This window comes from Cynoglossus semilaevis, chromosome 16 (genome assembly GCF_000523025.1).
Source record: "Cynoglossus semilaevis isolate Cse_v1.0 chromosome 16, Cse_v1.0, whole genome shotgun sequence".
In the NCBI taxonomy this organism is placed as follows: domain Eukaryota; kingdom Metazoa; phylum Chordata; class Actinopteri; order Pleuronectiformes; family Cynoglossidae; genus Cynoglossus; species Cynoglossus semilaevis.
The window spans coordinates 2462879-2490089 of record NC_024322.1 but is presented as its reverse complement, the minus strand read 5'-3'; the positions used below and the strand labels follow the sequence as shown (position 1 = coordinate 2490089).

The 27211-nt window shown below is 41.8% G+C and overlaps 2 protein-coding genes and 2 long non-coding RNA genes across 11 annotated transcripts; 3 read left to right on the top strand and 1 right to left on the bottom strand.

Annotated features, from left to right (window-relative positions):
* Positions 1–279: 279 nt before the first annotated feature.
* Positions 280–22355, bottom strand: pikfyve (phosphoinositide kinase, FYVE finger containing). Of its 6 annotated transcripts, none has more exons than XM_025064026.1 (44): positions 22273–22355; positions 20479–20678; positions 18780–18935; positions 18373–18384; positions 16428–16537; positions 15169–15340; positions 14869–15076; positions 14264–14290; positions 13954–14043; positions 12993–13149; positions 12731–12888; positions 12360–12471; positions 11974–12121; positions 10990–11154; positions 10548–10610; positions 10316–10445; positions 9977–10157; positions 9777–9851; positions 9577–9684; positions 9347–9487; positions 9056–9182; positions 8114–8961; positions 7595–8011; positions 7402–7502; positions 7236–7307; positions 6954–7125; positions 6693–6871; positions 6478–6591; positions 5376–5484; positions 5137–5291; positions 4961–5057; positions 4826–4883; positions 4613–4744; positions 4390–4510; positions 3854–3949; positions 3685–3765; positions 3166–3248; positions 3014–3073; positions 2392–2568; positions 2187–2290; positions 1968–2096; positions 1604–1865; positions 1303–1377; positions 280–869 (listed from the first exon to the last, which is right to left on the bottom strand). In XM_025064026.1, the coding sequence occupies exons 2-44, from the start codon at positions 20660–20662 to the stop codon at positions 754–756; spliced, it is 6282 nt and encodes a 2093-aa protein (XP_024919794.1). In that variant the 5' UTR covers positions 20663–20678; positions 22273–22355; the 3' UTR covers positions 280–753. The 6 variants fall into 6 exon arrangements, with proteins under 6 accessions (XP_024919794.1, XP_024919795.1, XP_008326212.1 ...); XM_025064027.1 differs by having other exon boundaries at positions 22201–22332; XM_008327990.3 differs by lacking the exon at positions 22273–22355 and adding an exon at positions 21237–22115.
* Positions 9580–11209, top strand: LOC112488346 (uncharacterized). The gene is made up of 4 exons (XR_003052320.1): positions 9580–9710; positions 10023–10183; positions 10360–10496; positions 11075–11209. It is a non-coding gene; the product is annotated as an uncharacterized LOC112488346 (long non-coding RNA).
* Positions 15323–16914, top strand: LOC107989771 (uncharacterized). Of its 2 annotated transcripts, none has more exons than XR_001761258.2 (4): positions 15323–15458; positions 15544–15620; positions 15659–15754; positions 16862–16914. It is a non-coding gene; the product is annotated as an uncharacterized LOC107989771 (long non-coding RNA). The 2 variants fall into 2 exon arrangements; XR_003052319.1 differs by having other exon boundaries at positions 16458–16914.
* Positions 22356–22503: 148 nt separating the features above from the next.
* sgo2 (shugoshin 2) lies at positions 22504–26575 on the top strand. 2 transcript variants are annotated; one of them, XM_025064064.1, is made up of 7 exons: positions 22504–22793; positions 23380–23501; positions 23616–23791; positions 23974–24048; positions 24169–24242; positions 24326–24474; positions 24588–26575. In XM_025064064.1, exons 2-7 carry the CDS (start codon positions 23411–23413, stop codon positions 26558–26560), a joined length of 2538 nt encoding a protein of 845 aa, XP_024919832.1. In that variant the 5' UTR covers positions 22504–22793; positions 23380–23410; the 3' UTR covers positions 26561–26575. The 2 variants fall into 2 exon arrangements, with proteins under 2 accessions (XP_024919832.1, XP_024919833.1); XM_025064065.1 differs by having other exon boundaries at positions 22504–22850.
* Positions 26576–27211: the final 636 nt, after the last annotated feature.

Genomic DNA, 27211 nt, shown 5'->3' with positions numbered 1-27211 from the left:
TTCCAGGTGTATACTGATTTTATGGGCGGGGATAATTGGGGAAGAGTTTTCTTTGTACGCATGCGCAGTACACAAACCATACAAATTGATAAAACACGGGTCCCAAGACGTAACGCACTGCACTGCGTTTACTGTCAAAAGTGCGGTCAAAATATGCCCGGTAATAGTGCATTTGTAAGCGGGTCAACAGTTTCATACCGAAACTTAAAAAAAATTAGTATTTTCATATTTACTGAATAGATGAATTGTTTTGACAAAACTGCAGTCAAATCTTTTAAATCTTTGTCAATAATATTTATTTAGTTACATCATCTCTGTACATTTACAAACTTTAATTTACATCCATCTGTTTGCCTTAAAACATAATCATGTGACTCTTCATATTTTTGAAACAGTTGGACTCTAATAATATAAATGATATTATTAACAACATAAAAAAAACAGGAGATAAATTACTAATCTGTTGATTAGAGAAAAGGTCCCTGCTGATAATAAAAAAAGGATTTTAAATCTGGTTTGCCGTAATTTCTAATACCATTAACCAGCTGTAGTGGTTTCTGCAGAGAAGCCTCTGTGTCTGTGGAATGATTCTGTGCTTCAGTCTGAACTTCAGTCATATCTACAGTCCAGTTCAGTCCATGTGCTTCACGGTCAGTGGTTGAAATGATGCGGTCTTGAGCCTCAACACACACACACACAGTCTGAGGGTGGGTGTGTGTGGGTTGGAGTCTCTTCACTTGGACTTCCTGGAGATCAACAGTTGACTCCCAGGCCGGTCCAGTGATCAGGAACCATCAGAAAGTACTTGTCCATGGCCTCGCAGAATCGAGCTCGGTACAGTTCTGGAGACACCACCGTGGGCATTTTTCCTGGGTGGGAGGGGAGTAAAACAAAGACAAATTAATTTTTAACCTGCTTAAACAATAGTAAAAGCTAAAATCCTGTCCAAAGATAAACATTTTTGTTTATAAAACATTTATAATCCAAAACATTAATTTTTAACCTGCTTAAACAATAGCAAAAGCTAAAATCCTGTCCAAAGATACATTTATAATCCAAAATGAGTCTTAGTCTTAGCCAACAACAAAGACAGGACTCTGCTGATGCTGGAAATAGTCTCTGCAAGAGATAAAAGTTTCACCATCCTGAATGAGATTTTCCTTTTCCCAGTCATCATTATTCCATCAAATTTAAAAACAAGACAAAAATGGCAGCAGTCTGCAGGTATAAACACTGCTTTAAAGAAAACCTAAAAAACTCATTTTTTGACAATTTACAAACAAACAGGAAGGAATGTTTTACCTTGACCTCCCAGAATTCCAGTGGATTTTACGACCATCTCCAGTCTTTTGTCCCACGTAAATGTCCTTATGTAATCTGCACAGATGAGGGGAAAATGGAATGAATGTCTTTCTGTTATTTCTAATTATTATCCAGAGATGGAGTTGCCAGGGAAAGGGAAGAGGAGAACACCAGAGGAGATTTGAGAACATGGAGATGGAGGCGGTTGATCAGCGGTGGAGTCCCCTGAATGGAGCAGCTGGAAGAACGAGAAGAAGAATTCTAACAGTAGATGGCGCTGATAACAGAAATATCTCCTCACCTATGATCCCCACCACTAGCTGATTGGTGGCGTCGTCCCGCCCTACCAGCAGGGAGTAGTCGATGATTAGGTGACTGGACAAGAAGTAGGCGTCGCTGTGGATGGCTGCTCTCAGAATGGCTTTACAGTGTGAGCGGATGTACAGAGGGTTGTCGTGGATCAGCTTCAGGAGGTTCTCGTCCAGAAGAACCACCTCACAGCTCTCCTTCCCTGAGTCGGTCTTCACGTTGCGGTTCCTTAGCGACCCCTTCAGGTCAAAAACCTGTAGAGGAGCAAACTTTTTTTAATGCTACCATGTTCTAGAAGCCATAGTTAACATGTTTTTTTATAAAAAAAAATAAAATAAAAAAAAAAGCAGTCTGACCTGAGCCATCTTACGTCCATAGAAGAGATTCTCCATCACCAGTAAGTCCAGTTTTTTCTCAGTGTTGTTTTGAGAGTTCTTGTAACCGATGCGGTAAACGCCCAAGATCTTAGCCAGAGCCGTCGGACGCTGTGGTGCGAAAAGGTGGTTATTTCTAAAAACTGTGACTCATGTCCGGAAACTCTTTTTCTCAGGACATCATGATTCATTGGCATGTACCTTCTGCTGCACAGCTCCAGTGATGTAGGTGAAGTAGTTGGGAGCAAAGTCCAGGAAGGACTGGACCTCCAGTCTGGGCATCTGCTTCAGGATGAAGCGATGATCTGACGCGGGGCACAGAAAAAAAAACAGATCATTTGACGTTCAATTTAAACTTCTATGGTTCGGATACAGCAGCTCAGAGCCTGATGTTCAGGACGGAGACCTTCTGTGGCGTAGAAGACTGCTCCAGATTTCCCGCCTCTGGCCTGCCAGTTGACGCAGTGAGACAGCGAACGGACAAAATCTTCCTCACTGCTCTCCATGATCTCCTCACGCATCTTGTGGAATTCCTCTGCGTAGTATATCCGGCAGTAGAACTTAGCATTAGCATCGGAGAATTCTGCACAAATGGAAAGGCAAGTGGAAAAAATCTTAGTTGTAAGATACATTTTTTCTGTAGTTAAATTTATATATTTGAGCCTTAAAATGTAACCTTTGACATTTTATAAAATAATTCAATTACCTTTTTAAATTAGTGTTATTATTTCTGGATTTTTTTTTTAGCTTTTAAGACTTGCTTATTTCATTACTGTTGCATTTTTTTTTTCAAACTGAGACAATTAGACACATTAATTGTTACAGATATGGGAAAAAAGAATAAGGCAGATCATATTTTACCTGAAATTAAAGTAAGAAATAATTTAGGTGTTTTTTACAGAACAAACTGAGGGAAACTAATAAAGTTGGCAGATCATATTTTACCTGAAATTAAATTAATCTTATATAAATTAGACTAAAAGTGTATCATGTAAAAATCTAAGTAAGAAAGCAGTGGAAAGACTCACGCAGTTCAATGTGTGGATTCATAGTCTGTTTCTTCTGCTTGTCCGTCAGGTCTGTATCTTCTGAAAATCATCACAAAAAAGATTGAAATCATCTGTTGGTTGTATCCTGTGATCAGCCAAAGGTCCGACTGTAGAACGGAGGGCAAACTCACTGAGTGGATCAGTGTCGACGCTGCTGCGGCTCTGGATGGACTCGGTTGGCCTGGCGGGACTGCTCTTGGCTCGACTCTCGGAACTGGTGAGGAGAAATCAAAAACAAAAATGTGTTTCTGTGAAAAGTGTCTTTTGGGTTTGAATTAGACAAATTATTATTTAGTTAACAATTTGCTCGTTAAAAAATGCTTTAAAGGATAAACGATAATTATTATAGCCAGCGAGCTGAACAGAAAGTGAGCAGAGCTTTAATCCAACAATGCCTTTTAATTGAAAACACTGTCTCCTGGTGGCAAAGCAAACAAAGTGTCAGTGTCTTAAACTGCACTATTCCATGTTTCGATTGGCGAATGAACACCATGTCGGTTAAATGAGTTTCAACCAGTCCTACAGCTCCTGTCTCTGCCCCTGATGTTAAAATTCCTCCAAACTGTTGACAGTGTTGATGTACTTAAATAAACCACCAATGAGGAAAACACCCAATACTTACATTATCAGAGAAACATTTTATTTCTTACCTGACGACCTGTGGAGTTTCTTCTGCTCCTGTGTTTGACGGCTTAGACAGATCTTCTAGAGCCGTTTTATATTCCTTACAGCTGCAATGGAAACCAATGTGTTAAGTCATTGCCATTTGGTTAAATACTGTTTATAACAGAGACAATTTAAACCGAGACTCAGACTGACCTGAGAGCGAAGGCGATGATGGAGCTGGGTTCTTTCTCACACACTGCGATGGGAACTCGCTCGTGTTCGTACATCAGATAGTGTTTGTCTGGATCACTGTCAACACGAGTCACAAATACACACACACATCAGACCACACCCCCGAAGAGACCAGTTATTTAGGAGGCTTAGACACTACAATTAAAGTGATACATCACATTTCTAAATTTGCGTATTTTTTTCCAGTATCATAAATAAAAAAATTTAGGAGGCTTAGACACTACAATTAAAGTGGTACATCATATTTCTAAATTTATGGTTTTTTTCCAGTATCATTAAAAAAAAATGATACAAACATAAGTATTTTTATTTTTTACCCAGTACCATATTGACACTTTAACATGAAATGAAATGAATATTTTTCTGTGTTGAAGAAATTATATAAAGAAAAATGAGTCAAAACAAGATAAACAATATTCAACTTTCCTCATAGTTAACACAGACAGCCGAACAGAAAATAAATTATAATGTTTTCGAGAATCGAAAGTGTCTCTTACAATGGGAAGGGAATGGGGTTGTAGCTGTTTCCGGGAAGGAAGTTAGCAAGGATGGCCTTCATGGTGGACTTTTCCTTCACCTGACTGTCAGTGGAGCCCAGCAGGTGTCCATCAAAAACATCTGAAGACAAAAAAAAAAACAAAACAGAAAACATTCACAGCATCTGCAATAAAAGAATAAGGAAAAAAAAAAACTAAACTCAAAGATGGTTGGTTCTCCTGCCTTCTGGGATGCTGACGGAGTCCTGCTCGCCAAACGATGGACCAGGCGTGAACGGGTCTCCTCCGGGTTCTCCTGGTGACGGTAGCAGGGAGGAAGAGGAGGCCGAGGTCATGGCACTGAGGAGACGGTCCTCTGTGGCAAAGATTGAAAAGTTTTTGGTTTTTTTTAAATTTTTTTATTTTAACGGTCAGTTTTCAGAGACAGAAAACGTACCTTTTTCACTGTTTTGTACCACAGGGGACGGGTTACGGGGGGAGGAATCAAGAGGACCCTGTAAAAGAAATCCACATAAATGGAAGCCCCGAGGATTCATCGTGAAGTAAACTAAGGCATGGCCCGTTGACTGACCTTGCTTTCGTCAGTGGTAGCCTGTCTGTGCCTGCCTGGACTGGGGGGGGCGGGCAGACGGTTCCCGCCTTTTTCCTGCTGAAACAAATCCTGCAGCCTGAGAGGAGAAAGACACGTCTCACCTATTTGCTCTTATGGGGATCATTTACAACTCCGTGTTGAATCTTGATGCGGACCTGCTGTTCCAGGACTGCAGAGTCTCACACAGACCCTGTTTCTTCATCACCAGTGACTCCAGAACCACCTGCAGCTGCTGCGGAGAGTCCACGCCACAGACCTGCAGCCGCGCCTGAAGCTTTTCAATCCAGCTGCGAAGCTCTGCCTCTTCCATCTGCGAACACGCAAACGTAAACAGTGACATCGGCTGAGGGACATTATCAGCATTGGAGCAGCGGAGCGATGGAGCAGAGCCTACGTCTTTCTGAGCGAAGAGGTCCTCCATCTTTTCCTCTCTGGTCTTACTGAAGGTGTCAGTCTTTAGGGAGGTGAGCCGGTCGTCTACGGCCGCGTAGACCAGTGTTACTCTGGGGGACAACGGGGAGTTCAGAGAAAGGAGAGTTACTATATGTCAAACTCAAGCCCCGGGGGCCAAATGTGGCCCGCCAAGCCATTTTCTGGGGCCCGCGGGAGTCTTAAAAGCATTCAATAAAGTACATGAAGCAGAGTTTGAAACCTTTTTTTGTTCCGAGGACTGGTCAGCCAGTACCACCCTATGTAAATTAGTACAATTAAGTACATTTCTTCACTGTGTCCCAGTGCGGCCCAGTACCAAATCACCTATGGACTGGTACTGGTCCACGGGCCAGGGGTTGGGAACCCCTGATCTATATAGTCTTCCATTTACAACCGGCCCTTCAAGTGGAACTGTTTTGCTGATGTGGCCCCCTGGTGGAAATTTGGAGTTTGACACCCCTGCCCTAGAGGATCCACATAGTAAATGGCGCCTCCTGTGGCAGCCTGTGTGGGTTGCAAAGACTCGCACTCGGCCTGTGCGGGTTGCAAAGACTCACACTCGATTTCCCCATTGTGGAACGAATAAGGGACTTCAATTACTACCAAATATTATAATTGTTGTGACAGTAACAGGCAGAACAATAATGTACTTTTCCACTAGGTGGGAGCAGATGGCTAAAAAAATGAAGAAAAAGAAAAAGCAACCCAGATCAGGGTTGTGTTCAACTAAAGAGGCTGGAATTTGATTTGAAACATTGTATTTCGTTTGTGATTTGATTTTTTTTTTTCATGTGAGTCCAGGTTTTGCTGATTGTTGCAATGTATTCCCACAAACTCAACCAATCCCCACATGAGCACTAGCAAGTTTGCACAACACCCACCACTTTATCGTGACTTCCTGTTTTGCAACGTAGCAACTTCCTGTGTGCACAATTACAGTCTGGGACTCTGCAAGGCAGTTTTTTTTTAATGTTTTGCATCTTTTGTGTGATTTCTCCTGTGGAAACAATAGTTTGAAGTCTACGTGACATTTATGTATATATAAAAAAAATGTATCTTTGTACTTTTGAGAGAAGTCCTTCAGGTCCTGCTGCAGGTTGGCTTTGGAAGGTCCCAGGTTCTTGATGAAGAGCTTCGGGCGAGGTAGACAGATCTCTAAGAGCCTTACTGAAGTGTAGCTGCAAAACAAGCCAGAAACGTTGGGTTATTTTTTTTCATCTCTGCCTTGTGGGTTTCGATTTTACAGTTGTTTTTTTTTTTAGATAGCGAGTACACAGACCTGAAAGACGCCACCATTTGGTTGTAGGAGAAGTACTGATGGTAATCCTTGTGCATAGAGTGTCCGCAGGGCTCAGCGTTGGCCCGTCTGGTGTAATGATGTCCGTAGAAGCGAAGCTCCAGGTATTTGGAAAAAGACATGGACCAGGAGTCGTTGGACAGAGGCACGACAGGCGTCACCTTAGAGAGGAGAGGAGAGGTCAAGTGGAATGACATCATTTATTGTTGCATTTTCAGCCGCGTGATTCCGCTCTTCACTAACCTGCTTGCAGATGCGGCACCAGGAGTAGTTGAGGATGGTGTGTTGATACCCAGGCACAGGGGAGTCCAGCTCCTTCAACACTATCTGCACGCAACCGCTGCCGTGCACGAAGCGCCGGATGTGGTGCACCATGGGAGTTTCACAGAACATGCTGGGACACTGGTAAGAAGGTCTTGGAAATAAATAGGAATGTGAAATCGTGATCAGATGAGAAATACAAACTCATTCAAACTAGTGAATTTTAAAGAGTGTAAAACATGTAAATGTAACTTCTTTTCTCACCTGAAACAGTATCGTTCCAGGAATATCCCCAGAGACAGGTCATTTTTGCCGTAGAACTCCATGGTGACAATCCTGTCGGCCGGTTTAAAATGGTTTAAAAATGTAAACTTTTCTTGAAAGATGATATAATTATTAGTTATTAAATGGTATGATATTATTGGTTTACCAGGGGCTGACACAGGGGTTGGGTGCGTTGTTGGACTCGGAAGAGGAGCTGCTAAAGAGTACGCAGAGTCTCTGATGGTTGACAGGGTTCAGACAGTCCAGCTAAGGATGATGGGAAAGCACCAAAACATCAGAGAAAATGCCCGGAATCAAAAACAACAATTAAAATGAAAAAAGTGATTTCGGCAGCTGACCTTCGGTGCCCAGGTCATTTCATTCAGTCTGTTTGGTTTCTCCTCCTCGCTGTCGGCCTTTACCGGGTGTTTGACCACCGACGCCTCTGTTGTCCTGCTGTGACCATTGACACCAGCTGCAGTGCTGTTAGAGCCGGTTGCACAGAACGGGTCACAAACTTCCCTCTGTCGGATGCGTCCACCCTTTGCTCTGAAATCCGCCAGCATTTTGGCCAGATCGTGGCTGCTGCTGAGCTGCTCTATGATCCGAGTGCTGGTCAGACTGTGATTTGGCAGGAAGTCGACGGGTCTGGAAGCGACGGTGCCGTTGGATTGACCAACGAGCAGGGAGGACGGTGCTGGGTCTTTGAGGAGCTGCCGCTTTCGCCGATCATCCATTTCCTTCAGGTCTTTGTTGAGCAGCGGAGACAAGTAGACCTGTGGGACAGACAGAGGACATGAGATGGAATACCACGGTCAAAACGAAGCAGAAGAGACTTTTTCGGTGTCCTGTTGCCGTTGAGCACAAAGCTTTAACACCTGCTCGGGGAAATAGTCCCTGCTGGGACAGTGCATCCCTGCTGGGGTCAGAAGAAACGGTTCTTTGAAGGTGATGAAAGGTGAAATGCACAGGATGATGTCCTTCAGTTCCTGCTTGAAGACACTCGAGATGGATTTTAGACGGTCGTCAAAGGAGGCCACCTGCTCGGTCACGAACATTCCGGTGTCGTCCTGCAGAGGATCTCTGAACCGTCGCGGTGTGGGGGTGTCTGGACCGTCGTCGTCGTCCCCCGTGCAGAGCTCCTGCACCTCCTCCCCGTCCTCCTTTACCAGACTTCCCTCTTCTCTGGTTTCACCCTCAGACGGTGGGACGAGTGTGTCTGAAAGCGTCATCTCCTGGTCCTCTTCCAGCAGAAATGGAGGTGACACCGCGAGAGGAAGTGCAGGTGGACTGGAAAACGGCGAAGACGAGGCGACGACCATTTCTGTGTTTCCAGAATAAGAGGATCTGGGTTTTGGGGGTGAGAGACTTTCTAGCTCAGCATCTTTGGACAGCGCCTCCATGTAAAGCCCTTCCTCCTCACTTTGACCTGCAGATTCCTCAGAGTCTCCGTTTGTCTCCTTCTCCTCGTCCTGCCTTTCCTGCTTCTCTGTAGAGGCGCCTTCCAGCAGGCAAGGAAAGGAAGCGCTCTGGGCCAAACTGGGCGGCATGGCGAACTCGTCCATGAGGAAAGAGATCTCTAACTGGGAGTGGTAGGCCACGCACACCATGAGCATGATGATCTCCTTCACCCTGGCCAGCTCGTACTCTGAAGCTCCGCGCAGCTTGATGGAACATCCCAGGTGCGGAGAACAGCCCTCGAAGAACATCAGAGTCTTCACCTCATCTGAAATAAGAAAGAATTGGAGAGCGGATTGGAGAAATGGTGCCGACTCTAACCAGACCCAACAAAGAAGACAGAACACGGATGATCTTCTTACTGTTGGCCAGTGTGAAGGGCTGCATGTAGAACTTGTGGCAGGTTCCCAGACGAGGTTTGGTGAGGAGCTGGTCCATGGACATGACCAGGTCTCCCTGCGTCATTCGGCGCACTCTGTCTAGGACTTGCTGAAAAACAGTTGGGGAAAAAACTAGTTGACATTGATGACATTAATGATTTCTCAGCTGACAAAAAATATGACTTTTGTGTCTCATGTTTTAATCTTCAAACTCAGGAAGACTAAACCGTTGTGCGTAACAATAAAGATTTAGAGCCAGACGGGGACATTTACAGGTTTGACATTGACGACCAGAGTGATGCCGTGCTCCAGCAACATGTCCTGAGCGATACGCGACACTGTCTTTTCCACCAACACCAGGTTGGGACGGACGTCAACAATGCGCTGCACGTAGTTCTTCAAAAACTCCCGCTCCTGTAGAAGAGAGACAAAAATGTTGTGAATTGGTGAAAAAAAGAAAAAAAAAAGTGTTAATAAAACATTGTTTGCTTTTTACTCCTCACCTGCAGCACGATGGGATCAATGCTGGTGAACTTGGTCTCCTCCCTGTACAAATACTCTATGGAGCACTTCAGCAGCAGGATCTTTGGGTTCTTGATGTGAGCGTTCATCTTTACACAGTGACAGTGAGGAAAAGGTAATTATAAGAAGTAGAATCGTCTAAAAACAGTACAATAATATTTTGAATTGAGTTTGACATTACCTTCTTGTGAGCAATGTTTTTGGTGCACACAAACCCATTCACCACCACGGAGTCAAACTTCCTGCCTCCTGGAATCTATACGAACAGATTGAGCGTTAAGCTAAAACAAAATCGTCATCAAATGGTTATGAACAACACGAAGACGTCAGGCTGAATTTTTTTTTTTAAATAAAATGGTTCTTCGGAATCCTCGGTCAGACCTTCTTAATGTGGACGAACTGTCTGATGTCCATGTCGTCGTCACAGTTGCGGACGTCAGGCCTCACCGTCTGAACCACCTGTCGAACCACAGGCACGATGATGTCCCGCCAGGACAGAGACAGAGACTCACTGTAGAGCAGCTGCTGCAGCAGTGCCATCATGTGGCTGTGGTTGGCAGAGCTGATGGACGTACAATCATATTTAAGGTTTTCTGGCATTGATTTGAAACAAAGTATCTCTTTTTTTTTAGTTGTCATAATTTTGTACTTTTTTGTAATTTTTTTTTAATTGACACCAGTTGAGACTGTAATGTTTTGGTTGGCTGGATGAACACTCACAGCAGTCTCTCCATGGCCTTCTTCTCTCCATTCTCCTCTCTCAGCTGGTCCAAAGAGCTGTGGTGCCAACCCAGAGGAGTGAACAGCATCTCTTTGGCCTTTTCTTCCACACGTCGGTTAAACAAAGACTCTAAAAAAAAATAGTAACACCCAAAAGAGGAAGAAGTCCTTTAGCAACAAGGTAAACGTCGTATTTCTTTCACTGTATAGCCAAAAGCTAAATGTTTTTTACCTTTGATGAAGGCGTCGCTTATGATGATATTCTGACCTCCGTCCTCAGACACAAGAATCTCAGCTAAAAAATAGAAGAAAATAACAAGGGTAAAATACAGTTCTCTTACATCTTTAAGCTTTATTTAATTTAATTTTTATTTACTGAAGTTACGTCAATTAAATTAACAAACCACTTTCTGTTTGCTCACATTGACAGTTAATATCTGTTAGTGTGCACTTGAGAACTCATGTTTTAGAAAAAGTTAAAATACTGTATAATTCAACAGTTCAAACAAGTACAAAAACAAACAAAGCAATTGAAAATAAATGTCTAAAAAAAAATTTAAATCATTATTGACATCTAGTTGTGGGCCAGATTTTGTGGGGTTTTTGGACCAAAAGTGGCCCACGGGCTGGGTGTTTGAAGCACAGTGCACGGCGTCTTCCGAGACCATGTTTACCTTTTTGCTCAGTGGCGGGAGGCACGTGTGGATACGTGGACTGTTTCTTGATGTGGAAGTTGACGTTGTTTTGCTCCATGTTAAGGTTGATGGACGCGGCTGAATCGCTGTCCACCACCGACTGGAAGCTGCTGACGGACGTCCTCTTGCTGGGGCTGGCAGAGTCTAGGCAGACAGACAGGAGTTTGACTTAAACCACTGCAGCGCGACTGTGTGAAAGGCCTATTGAACCCCAGTGTCCTTTCTGATCCATTAATGTTAACCACGCTTTATCCTTTACATAAACCCTACCATCAATGGTGTCCCATCAAGACATTTTATTCCATCTATTTGTATCCTACTATTTTTCATCTATCATCTCCTATCTAACATAACCAGACACAGTTAATCTAGGAATGTAACCCATACAACCACAACATGTTACTTTGATTGGCTTCTTTGCATGTTTGCATTAAACACACTACGTTTCAACATTTGCTCTGATGCCAGTTATATTTTAAAAAGTCACAAACAATCGCGACCCAAGTCAATAGACATTATTCGTAAACTCCTGGGAAAAATGATGCAAGACGACCCAAAAAAAAACCCTCTTGCGACCCAGTCTTTGGGAAACAGTGAGTTATAGCATACGGCAGTGAATCAGTATTTATTTTCACTTCTTAATCTCTCATTTTAGAGAAAATGTCTGATTATTAGATTAATAATATTCATGCATTTTCCAGTTGTATTACTGGCTGCTAATATCCTTAAAAAAAACATGTCTCATGTTCATAAATCGCAAAATTAAATTCCACATTGACAGTTGTCCATTTAACCACCGTAGCTTTTCTGTGTTCTCTTCTCTCACTGTCCGGCGGCTGCACAGCTCCAGGATAGAGGACAACAATCGCTAAGCTGTTTACTTCACTTCCTCCGACACAGACAGACAGACAGACCTCATGTGGGACTTTATCTCAGAGAACAGCAGAAGTTACATGTACGTACTCGATGTGCCGTAGTCCGTCTCATCCGCCAGCTGCTCCGTGTCGCTGTCATCAAACTTGATGTCTTTGAACCAGGACGGTTCTGAATGTCCCTCCAAGGAGTTGACGCTGTCGCTATCTGGAGACGGCGTCTCCGAGAACTCTGTACTCTAGTGAGCGGACAGAGAAACATCGGCATCAGCACATTTCACCTGCCTGAGGAAAATCGACTGAGGCAGCTGAACAGCAGACTCGCTTGAATCAATCAATGACAGCACATGATGTGTTGCAGGACACGTGCAATTACCAGGCAGTGCATAATGGGAAATACATTTAAAGTGACTTTTTTTTTTTTTTTTTAGGTGGCTACGCAGTGTTTGATGGATTGAATATAAAGCTGAAGCTCACCTGTAGGGGGCGGTAGAGAGCGTACTCATCCCGGAACAGCTGGTCGTGGTGAGTGACACAATCAAGCCAACGGCCGTCAACAAGGGCCTGACCAATGGCGATGGCCTGCGCCCTGGAAGAAGAAAGAGTCTCAGGAACTCAAAACATGTCTCTCACAGGTGAGTACAGATGATTTTTTTTTCATTAGTATGTTCAAAGCTGTGAAAAAGACTTTCTTTTTACATTGCATTGAAATTTTAAGAAAAAGAATTAAGCAAGTTCTCTGACCAATCAGAGAGCTGAATGCTACAAGCCCCTCCCTCTCCTAAGGGACGAATTTCATTTGATTTGCCAACATAAAAAATACTAAATAATAAGAAAAAGAGTTCTACCTGGTGGAGATCGTGCCGTTCCTTAGCAGCCAGTTGACAAGCTCCTTTCCCACAATGCAGTTGGGGTATGTCCTCAGCCAGTACCTGTGGTCCTGAAACTCCATCCCTGTGCTGTTGTGGCAAATTTTCTTCCATAACTCTTTCAGTTGGGAGGAGTCCTGCGAGAGTTAGAGTCACCGTCTCACAGCTCGATTATGTAAGTTGATGGTTAAACCACACAAAGAGATAGGAAATATTAAAAAAAAAAAAAAAAAAAGGCTACCAGCAGAATCTTCCTCTCCTCCTCGCTGTGGTCCAGTTTGGTTCCGCTCTTGGTGACTGACATGGATCTGCTGGTTGGAGGACTGACAGAACTGTCATACGAAGGCACCATGGAAGAGCCGGAGCGGTCCAGGGACAAGTTGGTGACACTGGCCGATCTGGGGCGAATGGAAAAAAAAAAACAGGGATCATTTAAACATGGAACTGGATTGGAAGCTAATAATGAATAGTTAGTTCAAAGGATGACTTTAAAAAATGAAATAATACGTTCATATTCCCATAGAATTTTATATATCGGTAATATAAATGTCCATTTGCCAGGACTGTTTAGCATTTAAACCGCAAAACTACATTGTGTCACCAGGGATGTCCGATATTTTTGTTGAGCTTTTTGTTGGGTTAAAGCAGTGTTTCTGAGTTATTCTCTGCCATGCCCCCCCCTAGTGGACAGACGGTTTTTCACTTTTACTGCAGGTGTGTTTCAATTAAAAGTTCTTCAGAGCACTGAGTCATTAAACTAGGCATGGAACTCTTTGTAGGGCACACATAAATTAGCGAAACAAAGGCATTGCGATATAGCGTTTTCAATATCGGAAGAAAAACTGATAAAGATTCTCACCTATATTACAGAATTATGCTAATATTGGACTGGTAATATTGGTCGGCCGATATGATTGGACATCCCTGTGTAACTTGTTGTGTTGATGACCAAGAAGTCACGCGGTGCTTATAGCGCTCCCTGCTGGATAATATGGTAACTACGTCCCAAACTATTCAAGTTTGGGACAAAGAGTTGGTTAACCAATTTTTCAAATCAAGGAAGTCTCGTTTGATACATTATTCAGTTCTCAGTTACTGTTAACATTTCAGTTGTCACTTTTTCAGACCGATACTGAACTGAATTGGTTAATTAACCTGCTCTACAGCCAGTTGTTAGAAATATCTGCACTGTACTGTCTGACCTTTTTCTCCCTTGAGATTTTCCAACATCTTCCTGTAGCGTCGACAGTCTGGACGTGAGGCCACTGCTCTGAGGCTCCTGGTGAATCATACTAACAAACATGGACAAAACGTTTAAGAAAAGAAAACGAAAACGAGAAAGAAAGTGCACTTCCTGCCCTGATCTCCTCACTGCCTACAGCCACTGTGAATTCAAGCATGCAGAGGACCGCTCCCACTTCCCGACAGTCCCAGAAAGCATTAGCCTTTACCTTAGCCAGCTACTAAAAGGCTCAGACAGAGGTCAAACATAACAAACAGCGAGAGACTCACTTCTTCCTCATCCCAATGGGAGTTTTTCTACGCCAGGAGAGAGAAAGAGAGGAAAAGACACGTTTCTTTAAGACAAGTTGACAGAGACAACGAGCAAAAGAGAGCAAACAAAAAGCTCAGACACGGCAGTAAAACAAGCGTGCGGGTAAACAAAGCATGACCTCAAAGGATTTATGTTGATTTTACAACAAACATGCTTTGTTTTACTTTTTTAACCCTGATCACAACACTGTAGTGAAACACGCTGCTTTTCTTTTCTTTTTTTTTTTTTTAAACATGAAGTTATAAAATGCTGAATTTAGACACAATTCTGTCCTTTTCGAGAAACATCCACAGCGTCACGGCTGTGTCGCGTTTCACACAGGGACTTTAACGCAGTCTCAAACAGCTGGAAACCGCTGCAGAGAAAATGCAAGCAAAGGTTAGGATGACTGGAAAATGGAGGGCAGTTTGTTTCTCATGTTACTACACTTCAGTTAAAAAGGTTAAAAAGTTAAAAAGACATTTTTTTTTTTTTTTTTACAATGGAAATATCTAGCTTTAGAAAGGAGATTTAGAAGCACACACACACACACTAAGACACTCAGACAGACTGACTGACCGACCTCTGCCAGGTTAGGTCCTCCTCCAGGAAGATGTTCCTGTTGGCCTTGCGCCCTCCCACAGGCGTCCGCGGTTCGTTGGGCTCCAGCACGCACACGGAGCAGGGAGAGTCTGACAGAGCTCTCAGGTCCTCACCGATGGAACCGGAGTCTGCGGAGTGAGTGTAGCTCAGTGCTATTTTTCGACAGTACGTACAGGCTCGCAGATCACCTGGTCACATCAGAGGGAAGAAAAAAACGCGAAGTCTGGTTAGAGGTTTTTCTTTTTGGTGAAATGGTTCAAGTTATCTGGGTGACACCCACCGGTGTAGCCCATGGACTTTCCGGGAATTTCCTGGTTGCAGCAGCGACTGCAGAAGATCTGACCGCAGAGTCGACAGTGGTGGCGTCGGCGGAAGGTGGTGAACTTCTCGTTGCAGTCGTAACACTCCTTGCACTGGCTGTCAGGCATCCAGTACTGCTTCAAGTCGCTGTCCTGGAGAGAAACAAGTCGTATGAATCTCAGCCACGAACAAGCGAATGTTCCAACGAAGGAAGGACAGTTTGGACTGTTGGACGGGGAGGTGCAGTGGTGTGTTGTGTCACAATGACAGGTACTTCACTTTTACTTCACTTTTATAAACAAGTGTTCTTCCTGTTTTTGTCGTTTTAAGTGAGGTAGTCTCTTCTGACCGACAGGGACTACAGACGGGGAACTAATGAGACGACTCCCAGATCGCACTGAAGTGTTAAGGAAGGGGACTTGTCTCCGGAAGGTTGCAGGTTCGACTCCACCAGCCACCAGGTGCCGAAGGTTGCAGGTTCGAATCCACCAGCCACCAGGCGCGACTGAGCAAGGCACCATCCCCACATTTCTCTCTGAGCAGCTCAAGCTGAGCTACTTACTAAGGTGATGGGTTAAACCAGGCAGGGGCAAACTAAGGCCCGGGGGCCGGATGTGGCCCGTTCAGCTTTTTTATCCGGCCGTCAAATTTTTCCAAATTATATAATTTATTTATATTATCGTTATACTTTTGCCTTTTCCATGCAATACCCAGGTTTCCCCAATAGATGGCGTAGCTAAAAGCATGACATTTACATTTACATGTCATTCATCTTAGTTCACACGAACGCTCCATCTATCTGCTCCTGCCCTGGTCCACAATAGATGGCGTAGCTAAAAGCATGACTTTTACATCATTTTATCTTACAATTGTGGCCCGCAAGTTAAATTTAAAGGCAGAGGACAAATTTCATTGCGATTAAATTAACATTATGTATGTATAAAACAAGGTTTCTCTTAGAGCACTTGAACACAACACGACACATGGAATGTTCCATTTACACTGATTATACAAGGGCTCAGACTGACATTATTTTATTCTCGGAACATTTTGACATTAATCTTGTAATTTTATTTTTTTATTCTAATACTTACTGATTGTATTAAAGGGGCACTGGATTACTGAATGTTTTTTTTTATTCTCAATGTGGCCCTAATGCTTACTGATCGTATTAAAGGGGCACTGGCTTACTGAATGTAAATGCCGCTTAGTCGAGATGAGTGCTTGTAAACACTGTACCTGACTCTTCCCCTCCATGATCTCCTTCAGTCTCTTCAGTGCGGTACGGAGTTGGACAGCGGTGCGAGGATCATGGTTGCTGAGAGGAGTATCGCTCTTTCTGCTGCTCTCTACCATCAAAACACACACACACACACACACACAAGCAGTTTAATAATCATGCTTCACTGTCTAAGTTGAAAATATACTGGATTCATAATGTCATGGTTGCCATGCCAGGTTTTTGCGATATATAAAAAAGAGACCAATCACTTCGACCTTTACGGTGACCTGTAGACTTTACAATAATCTTTTAAAGAGGCTCAGTAAAAACAAACCACTGAGATGATGTGGTTACACATGTTCTCACGACCTCTTATAACGGGGGCTGTGGCTGTGTTCAGAATTAACCAATCAGATTCAGCTGTTCTAGTAACCTTTTCTTTTTTTTGTAGTCACGGTCTGCAGAGAGGTTCCACAGCAACAGACGGATCTCAGTGTTCCAAGGTAAAACGTTTTTTTTTTTTTTATCTCCTTTCCCCCTTAAAATATTTAAATTTCTCTCAATTAAAATGTACAGGTTATAGTTGAAATTTTGTTTGTTGTACCATAATACAGGGTTCCTTGGTTTACCACGCCCTCGTATGCCGTTTCATGGTTACGTCGCCATCTCCCATAGATTTATTTAAAAAGTCTCGTTCCGTGATTCTGACATACGATGTTGAAACTATTCTGAGACACAGAAACTGGTTAGCGAGCGCAACGGATGATTACGTCGTCAAGCGCCACAATACGTGGACGATGGCTTTGTTTACATCGCCGGTAGTACGCCGTCCATTGGATTGCGCTCCATTCCCTTTTCTTCAGTTTGTGTTGGAATTTCGGGAACTTTTTGCCCTTCATTATGGCTCGCAGGCATAAGTCAGACTCTGCCCTATGTACAGTATGTGAATTCCGACTTATGACAAAAATCAAGTTACGTTACACCGAATTCCGACGTGAGATGAGAACCCACTGTTGATGTATTGACACTAAGGAAAACTGTTGCAGGACAACAAGAGACTTACATGCAAGTCCAAGATTACTTTCGATTCAAGGGACCATCAAAGACGTCCATGCCCTTTTAGACAAAGAGGACACTTGGCAACCACTTGGAATGTGTACTGGAGCTCAGTGGTTCTCAAACTGTGGTACGTGTACCACCGGTGGTACGGTAGTACACGGGGAAAATCATATTTTCACATTTACATTTTCAATTGAATAAATCTGAAACATACCATGCACAATTAATTCAACATTTAAACATAAACATCTTTATAAACATCTCTCCTGTGGTTGAAGCTAACAGTGCTGCTATATTCTAATGTTGGTCATCATGGTGGTACTCAGAGAGCTCAATGTTTTCTCAGGTGGTACAGAGTAGAAAAAGTTGGAGAACCACTGCTGTAGCTCAATTCGGGTAGAAAATAAATAGAAAAAAAAAAAACACAAGAGTCATCAATCTGTGACGATGGTGGCGTGGCAAACATTTCACACCAACATAGTGACGGTCATATTTCACAGGTCTACATGAAATTTTGGTGCCACACACACACACAGAGCGTACATTTATTGCCTATTAAACAACATCTTGGTGTGAAACCCATCTCGTCAAGGGACGTTAGCAGCTCATGTCCACGTCAAACACACCTCATCTCACAAAAATATTAGAAAAAACACACGATGCAATATAAAAAAAAAGTAGGGGGAAAAAAGGAGGGGAATTAAAAGGAAGACGCGTTCAGCAAACTGTTAGATTTGACAAAGGAAATCAATGCAAACATTATTATTATTATTATTATTATTTTCCCCCCACTTAGTCAAAAATGCAAATATGGAAATAAAAGCAGACACGAGGTAAATACTGTTTGTGAAAAAGCAGTAGTTCAGAGTGAGTTTTAAAAACAAAGAGCACGGGGCCACTCACCTGGCCAATCCACTGGAGTCGGAGAGAACATGAAAACAGACGTGAATCACTTAACATCCAAGAGATTCTCAATGTCATGTTCCAAGAAAATAAAGTTTAAAATACCATCTTGTATTGTGACACTAATTATCCTTTCCTTATTTTTGAAGGAAAAAAAAAAAAAAAAAGTCAGAGCAGCTGGACGTGACAGTGTCCACGTTGTTATCAGTGGTCTCTGATTCGTTTGTTCAACCTGACAGACAGAGGCTCGCCAATCAACTTACAGGTAATTTAATCAACATACGTTGCGAAGCAACAGTCAAATAGTGGTTCGACCAGAACTGAAGTATTTTGTGACTATTTTGAATACAGCGTTAAGACCAACCTAGCTTCGAAACACCTTTTAACGTGTCTGTGTGTGTGTTTACCTGAGGCAGTGGAGGGTCGTCGGAGGTGTTCTGCGTGCTGCTTCCTGTGTGATCTGGAGCTGTACAGTGAAGGACTGGACGACCAGCTCCTGCGATCCGACTGAGGGGACGGGGAAGGAGTGTCTGCTGAAACTGGTGTGGAAGGACGGCCCTCCTCTGAACACACACACACACACACACACACACCAGCACCGGATGACTTTGAGCAGGTTTGTAAACACCACAAAATCTCTCTAACTTAGAAAAATGTCACATTTTTATGCATGACTTTTACATGTCATTTATCTTAGTTCACACCGACGCTCCATCTATCTGCTCCTGACCCGGCCCTCCCTGTTCAATTTTAGGACCAATTGTGGCCCGCGAGTCAAAGTTTGACCACGCCTGACCTTGGGGGTCGCCTCAAACGTCTAGTAATTGATAAAATCTGATTAAAAATAATTAAATTTTTAAGTAAAGGTCTCAAACTCAAATGAGCTAAGGATGACATCTATATTTTTTAAAAATGATTTTGTTTAGTATAAATATAACATAATACTACAGTATAAACAGCTGGTAAAAAAATATTTTATTTCTCATTCTGTAATGACTAACTAAAGAATTTGTATTTGTAATTGAAAGTACACCTTGTCCTGGTGTCAGATGTGGGGGGTAGGGGGTCACAGGCCTGAAGTGACCCCCAGGCTGAGAACCCCCCGTTTCTGACAAACTAGTTTCTACAAACCTGGGGCTTTTACATGACGTGTAAACTGTAAGTGTTTAGATCTCTGAGGGCAGAGCTTCAGAGGCAGGACCATAAATGTGTGAGTCATGTGGAACGACTGCTTCTCTAGAAGACATCCATCACATGACCTCACAAGACGAGGGCTAATTTGCCCTCCTTCCTTCAGACCGCATGCCCTTCGTCCACACTTAATGACCGAGTTGACACAAAACAACATTAACAGGAATAGTGTCCCTTTTTTTTGGCATTGGTAAAACTGCTTCATTCAGTTTAAAGGTCAAAGGTCACTTCCCTTGTATGTTTATAAGGTTGTAATGTTTGCAATTATGACACGGAAACTGTATTTGTGTTATTTGTGCGAGTTAAATAGAGCTATAAAAAGCAGGTTTGTCAAACATACAGCTCGTGGGCTAAAACCGGCCCACTGGGGGGGTTCAAACTGGCCGTCTAGATGAATTTTGAAAGTGAAAAAATGCACAAACACTTCATGTTCGTAATGACTTGTCAAATTATATTTCATTAAATATGAAGATTTTCTGATAAACTTAGAATTTTTTGCATGAGAGCAAAGCAGAAAAACATGGACTTATTGTTATTTTAGGTTATTATGTTATGGTGTACAGGTCGGCCTGTTTGACATCTAATTAGGCTGTATGTGGCCCGTGAACTAAAACGAGGCCCCTGAACTAAAATGAGTTTGACAGCCCTGGTAATCACATTACCCATGAGCTTTTTAAAAACGTGATAGGACAGGATCTGGTACAGCCATGCAAATTGGCAATTTCACTTATTGACAATGGGATAATGGGTTTTAAATTAGCTAGGCGGTTAAAAAAGGAAGTTGAAAATTCTGAAAAAATGTCCAGAAATTATGCCGTGTAACAATTAATCAACCGCTTCGGTGATTCTCACAAACAAATGTTTTTTACCATTTATTTATTTATTTTATAAAATACTTTACGCATGTGTCCTTACCTTTGTTGTTGAAACGAAACAGGCTGACGAAGGAGCTGTACGCGGACCGGAGTGGCGGCTCATCCTGCTCTGGAGTCAGTGGTTTGAAGTGGGTCAACTGGGATGGGCTGGTAGGTGAGACGGCGGGCAGCTCGGCGCTCCACTCTGTTGAGGATGCGAATGACGACTTGTCATCAGCAGCCATGATGCTGTTACTTCAGCTGGACATGTGAGAGTGATATAAAGTCATTATTTAGTCATCTCGTACTGTTTCCTTTTTTAAATTTTTTTTTTTTTAAATTTTTTATCTATACGTTTTGGACTTTGCCAGATAACTAGGATAGCCGGGGGGGAAATGCTCAATTTATAATGTTATTATTAACAGTGAATTATTGTTGATAAATGGCTGCATTAACGCAAATCACCAGAAATTATAATAATTATTAATAATAAATTTTAAAAAACAGATTCCACTTTCAGGAAGTACACCGTTTAACACAGACACCTTGATCAACAACTACTTTTTGACCTGATGATCAGATCATATGAAGACTTAACAGGACACGTGTCTAATCACGTTGCTTTTTAGCAAAAAGTAACTGTCCAAGTCGGGCCTTTGGATTGTACCTTTGTATAAGAAATCCATATGTTAGATATAAGAGAAAGTGTTTAACCAGAAGACACGTTCCATATCTGATAAAACCGCGGCTCAAATCGGCCCTTTTTATTCAATAACTTTAATAACAAATACTTCAATATGAATCTTGGCGGAAACGTACCTGCTGATGACACACAGTAAATGATTTAAGGTATTTTCACGATGTTATTTAAAAGAAAAAGAGGGAATTGAACGGCGACAGCAGCAACAGCAGAGGCTGAAGCGTAGTGAGCTCCACCTCATCATGTGACCATAACAGCATGCCACGTGACTGCGTGACTCCGGTTTGACAGCACACGGAAGTAAGGCTCTCCTTCCTTCCTACATGTATGCACCTGTATACTACACAACGTAGTTCACCACACATTGGAAGCAACTCGGAAAATGTCTACATTAGTTTTATACTTAGTTACTTTAACGTCAATTAGTTTTCAAGGCCAAATTTACGCATCTCGGTCACCGTAATGAAAAAGACGAGGTGTACAATTCAAGTAAACGACCTTAACATTTAGCTATTTATTGTGGTGATATCAGAAGATGTTTTCACTAAACCACATAATTCACATAAACCTACGCATGAATAAAATATGTAAAAATACATACCAATAAGGCATGTTATCAAACAAGAACCATATAACAAAAAAAAGTTTTCACTTATTATTCATTCATTCATATTATGTTATTCAATCATGTACTATTATGTCCAATCCAGGTTCATCCTGGTCAGAAGACTAATAAATGTGTGCGAGTCTATTCTATCCAGTGGTAAAATACTCCATAATCCCCGCTTGTTTCTTGACACAAAACCGGTTTGTAAAAGTCTAATTTGAATGAAATACATTTTGATGATTGTTGAAAATTGTTATTTTATTGGTTAATTGTGACACCATTAACTAATTGACACAGACCTTGTGTCAACGAGAGAAACATTAAGTAAATCGTGTTATTTTTCCAGGACGCCGATTAGCTTTAGCTTATGTACAGTATAGTGACTGTTTGCTTTAGCCGTGTAAGCCATTTAGCCGGCAGGCTGCTATATATAACAAAACACATATACAGATGTCAAATGTTAAGCTCTCGTTTACCTGATGATCGCGTGGCCCTCGCATCACTGTCTAAACATTTACAAGCTCAGACGAATGAAACGATGTACTTACAATCACATAACACCCAAAAAACAGTCATTAAAAACCCAAGGCAGAACTGACCGATCGAAGCATGCGCACAACTATGCTGTGATGAACGCGAGTGAATGGAGCTCAGAAAAATAGATTGAATCGCTGTCATGTTGTTGTCATAGAGAAAAACATTTCTATTTAAGAAGGTATAATAGTCCAGGAATCAAATTATTTTTTATGAAATAATAATAATTTACCATATGCTTTCGTATTAAACTCCCCAAATAAGATATATCCCTGCTATTTAAGATGAAAAAGTGCAAAATACTTCCACACCAGTGTGAGGCAGCAATGTGCGGAACCTGACCATTTTGCTGCAAAACAGGAAACACGGTCTCCCTGCACATGCGCAGACGCTCGGCGGTTTCATCGTTGTGTTTTTGAAAAATAGAAGATTTGACGAGCGGGAAAGTATTATGAACTTTAATTTTACCGGTCACGCTTGCCGTGGAAGAAAGCTGAAGATTATAACTATCGTCTGTTTTTAAAACTTGAGTTAGGTGAGTTTGTTGAACTATGGAAGCAAACTTATAGTCAACGGATATACTGCTATTCAGGTAATGCTAACTCCAAGTAACTGACAGCTTAAACTTTATTAATAAACGTCCGTTGTCTCATTATCGTTAAATTGGTCCAAAAACCCGTATACCATGCTCAGTGTAGTTATTGAAGCGTTTATTGTTTTGTTTTTTTAGCAGACTTTAGCAAAAACATTGTACATTATTCACCATTCCTTTTTCCATTAGGGCTTATAATTAAGAATTGTGTATTATGTATTTGGAAATTATACTTTTGCTAATAACAAGACCAGATCAACTCGTTTTTGTGTATTTCTGAGTTGAGGAGAGAGGCTGTAAGTGCATTACATCACTAAAACAATTCTTCAGAATATTTCAAATTAACCCACTGTCCTTTCCTATGCCTGCATCATTTTACTGGAATTGATGCAGTGTTACGCTGACAGAAGTTTTTGGCAATTTTCATTAAAAAAGAAGAAATAAATGAAGCTAATGTGATCATTTTGAATTCCGCTCTAGTTTCTGACCTAATTCACGAAGATACAATTGATTTTTTTTTCTTCTTCAGGTCACCAATTATTCATCTTCATCATCTGAAAATGCTTACACTACAAGGTAGCACTATGGCACCATTAAAAGGATCCAAGCGCTCTGCAGCTGCGGCATCAAAGGTCAAGAACAAGATGCTAAGTAAGTCGAAAAATGTCACAGAATTAAACTGAAATCCAAATCAGTGCCAGACCAGAAAAATGAACTGTAAAGTAATTCTTCTAAATTTGTCTCTCCTTTTTAACACAAAACCAGACACCTCATCATTCTTCAGGGTCTCCTTAAAGACCAACAACAAGGCCTTGGCTGTTGCTCTGCAGGCTCAAAAAGAGCGGAGGCAGCAGCTGGAGCTCGAGGTCATGTGCCTGCATAAACAGTTACAGTCTCTGTGCTTTGAGTTGGCCACCAGGAAATACAAGGACCGAAAAATGGTGTGTTCTTTAACACAGGAAATACAAGGACCGAAAAATGGTGGGTTCTTTAACCATAGACGCATTTAACATGCTTGAGGGTTGATTAAAAGAATCAGAATAAAATAAAGTGTCAGTATTACTCTGTATACGTAGGTAATTGAATGCTAATGACTAAAGTTTTTTGGTTGTTTTTTTTACAGCTCCTAATTTGGAAAAACTTGTACAAAAACACTATGCAACACTTTGAAGCAGTGACAGATCTTTTCTCTGATACGGTGAGGAATGACAAGTTTGATTGCTAATTATATATCTAAGTCTGTCCAGGCTCATTACAAAAATGAGAAGTATTGAAAACATGCTTATTTACTTAAGAAATGATTTCTTACCTCCCAAAGGACCTTTTTCAAGAGCCTGAAGAAAACAAGGGCCTTTTTAATAACGTCAACAAAGAAAATCTTGCAGTGGACAGGTGAGAAAAATAGAACATTTGAATGTACTTACTGAAATGCTTTTTTGGATTGACTCCCATGTCCTATTTACTCCTCTTCCCAGTGTGACAGATCCATTGCCTTCTCAGCCAGAAATCCGAAACGATTTTGTAGTTTCCGCCCAAAATTTAAACGCACGCCTGTCTGAAAAAAACAGAAATGAGAGAGACATCTTCCAAGAGATAACCACCAAGTCACCTGGTGCACAACAATGTAGGCAGCCATAGATTTACATTTTTTAGTATCTATATTTATTTATTTTGTTTTAATGTTTTTGAAACAGACATATTAATTTGTCCACTTTTTTTTCCCAATTGAAACAAAAGTAAATAAAAGGGAATCAGGTCAGCGTCCAGAAGAATCCCAGACAGCAACTTCCCGTCAGTCCACCATCTCCAACGTCTCTCGGCCAGAATCCGACACTAATCCTGCACTTCTTAATGTATGTGACATATCTAGAGCTTCTCTGAATCTAGCTACAACAGCGAATCCAAGTCCCAAAAATAAAAACGATAAAACGCTACTTCTGGACTCGACAATGGAGATGACACAAACCCATAATAATGAGGTCATCATTGTGGAAACCAAAGCCAAGAAAAACACAGGGGGCGTGACAATTCCGAGCAATAAAGCAGACTCCACCCATCGGACAGGTGTTCCACACGTGAAAAGGTCTACAGTTTCTAGTAAGAATGAGATTAAGACTTCTGCTACCCCCCACACAAATGAGCCTGAGAATAACAGAGACCAAGAGACTAAAAAACCTGACTTGTTTAAAACTGCATCTGGTCGTGATCATAACTCCCGCATCCCTAAATTGGGCAAGGCTGTTGTGGAAAACTGTCAGAAAACATCAAAGAACAAGTTAAAAGTAGTAGTCCACGACACAAAGTCCAAGTCCTGCGAGGTTTCGATAAATTGTGAGGATTATTTTAAGGATTCCGAAAACGCCCTTAACGCTGTGAGCCAAGTACAAGTAGCATCAGAAAAGGACATGTCCAAAATCACATGCAGGAGGACCAGAACTAAAGGACGGGCTGTGACGTCCATGACCAAAAGACAGTCTTCACTGACTACTCCTAAAGAAAGCAGTCAGTCAGAACAGGAACAGCTCTGCGGTGATGCCGTCGTGGCCGAGTATGAAGAGCAAAAACAACCCGAAGAGTTTGTGTTCCTTGCAGATAAAACTGTTTGTCCGAGTATCTTTAAACCCAAGGTTCCACCTCATTCTGGAGGTGGTCATAAACCAAGATGCAGAGGGACATTTGTTATCTCCGTCACTTCAGGTTCTACCTTCCTCGACTCCCCTCAAGCATGTGTTGAAAAGCAGGGAAAACTGACACTGCCTCCAAGTTCCCCTGACAATAAGACACAGGCACCATTGGCAAACACAGCCCAAGTTCTTGATCCCCAGTATCCAGATTCTCCTCAGAACTCTTGCAAAAGACGCTGGTTCTCCACTCAAGATATCGAGAGTTCTCAGGAGAACATGAGTAGCGAAAATCAACCTGAAATTCTGCTCCAGGACCGAGATGAAATCACAGGCCCAAAGTTTAAGAAACCTAAAAAAGCCAGGAAGGAAGAGGGCGGGAGGCCTGTTAAAAAGAGAAGGACACACAAGAAAGACAGGGATGCATTTTTAAATGATGGAGATAATGCAAACAATAAAAGTAACAAAGGACTTGAATCTGCAGAGAATCAGAAAGCGACAGATGTGTGGCCTGGTTTTGACGTCAATGACTGGGAAGGAGATCAAGACCCAACAGGAGATGTCCACATATCTGAAAGCTCATATTGTGAAAAGACCGAAGATGGCGACATCTTCGAACAGATCTGCAGTTCAAAGTCCAAAAAGTCAAAGTCAAAACCAAAAGACCGTCGAAACAAATCCGAGCTGCGCGCACCTCCGGAGCGCAGGTCCCCGAGGAAGACATTTATCATCAGACGTACAACTCAAGAGAAGGTTTCGCTGAACAACACGAGGACGTCTGATCTGTTGGACGTCAACAGTCCTTCAGCAGACACAGGTGGACAGAAAGATGGTCATGGTTTTACTGACATGCTTACAGAGGAGATGCCTCCATGGTCCAGCCTGGATCACAGTATCGCAGACACGGAGATGCAGTCTTTCCTGAACAGTCCTGGAAGACCAGCGTCAGTCACTGAGAAGTCAGTTATTTCAGTTGAAACTTCACCAGGTATGTTTCTTCTCCTCTTGCGTCTTTTTTTAAAAATTCTTCTTGTCAAATGTGAATGCATCAAATCTTTGCGATATAATCTAAGTTTTTGTTCGATTTGATTTAACCTTTGTGTGAAGAGCATAATTCATATTTGGACAAAATGAACTTCCCACGATTGAGCCAATCAGCAACTGCAACAGGATTTAATGTAACACTTAAATTCTCTTTGAATTGAAACTCATTTTAAGATGTTGGTTTTTGATATGGACAAATTATGCTTGGGAATTAAGCTACAAATTTCAAAAAGCAGAACAATAGAAGTTTGTTGAGACTGACGTTTAAAATTTTTTAATCACAAATCATGAAAAATGACAACACTGGAATTTGATCCCGTCTGAAAGTTAGTCTCTTCTCTTTTTGTCACACAGACCAAATCTTTTTCATGAGAATCACATGACTGACAGGCTTCTCAGCCGCTTTGGGATAAAAGCATCTGCTAATTGTAATGTAATGGCCTTGGTACTGAAAAAAAAATCTCATTGAGTGAATAACTGTTTATTAGGCTAAAACCACTCAAATTAATTTGTTGGTCAATGTAAACACATTATTCAGCAGTCTCAGAGGGCTTTTGAACTTGTCATGTAATTTGAGGTTATTTAAATGTCAACTAAAAGTTGTCTTGAAAGGTTGATTTTGTGTCATAAATTTGTCTCATTCAACTTGTGATTTACCTGGATACAGCAAGATTTTTAAAAAACCAAAAATAAAAC

What these genes read in the sequence shown, in the direction of transcription:
- pikfyve (XM_025064026.1), bottom strand. Translation starts at nt 20,662, where the DNA reads ATGGCTGCTGATGACAAGTCGTCATTCGCATCCTCAACAGAGTGGAGC. An exon ending in GTTTCGTTTCAACAACAAAG is followed by an intron (nt 18,936 to 20,478) that starts GTAAGGACACAT and finishes GTGTGTGTTCAG; the next exon opens with AGGAGGGCCGTCCTTCCACA. An exon ending in AAAGTCCATGGGCTACACCG is followed by an intron (nt 15,077 to 15,168) that starts GTGGGTGTCACC and finishes TGATGTGACCAG; the next exon opens with GTGATCTGCGAGCCTGTACG.
- sgo2 (XM_025064064.1), top strand. Translation starts at nt 23,411, where the DNA reads ATGCTTACACTACAAGGTAGCACTATGGCACCATTAAAAGGATCCAAG. An exon ending in GAAAATCTTGCAGTGGACAG is followed by an intron (nt 24,243 to 24,325) that starts GTGAGAAAAATA and finishes TCCTCTTCCCAG; the next exon opens with TGTGACAGATCCATTGCCTT. An exon ending in GTCACCTGGTGCACAACAAT is followed by an intron (nt 24,475 to 24,587) that starts GTAGGCAGCCAT and finishes TTGAAACAAAAG; the next exon opens with TAAATAAAAGGGAATCAGGT.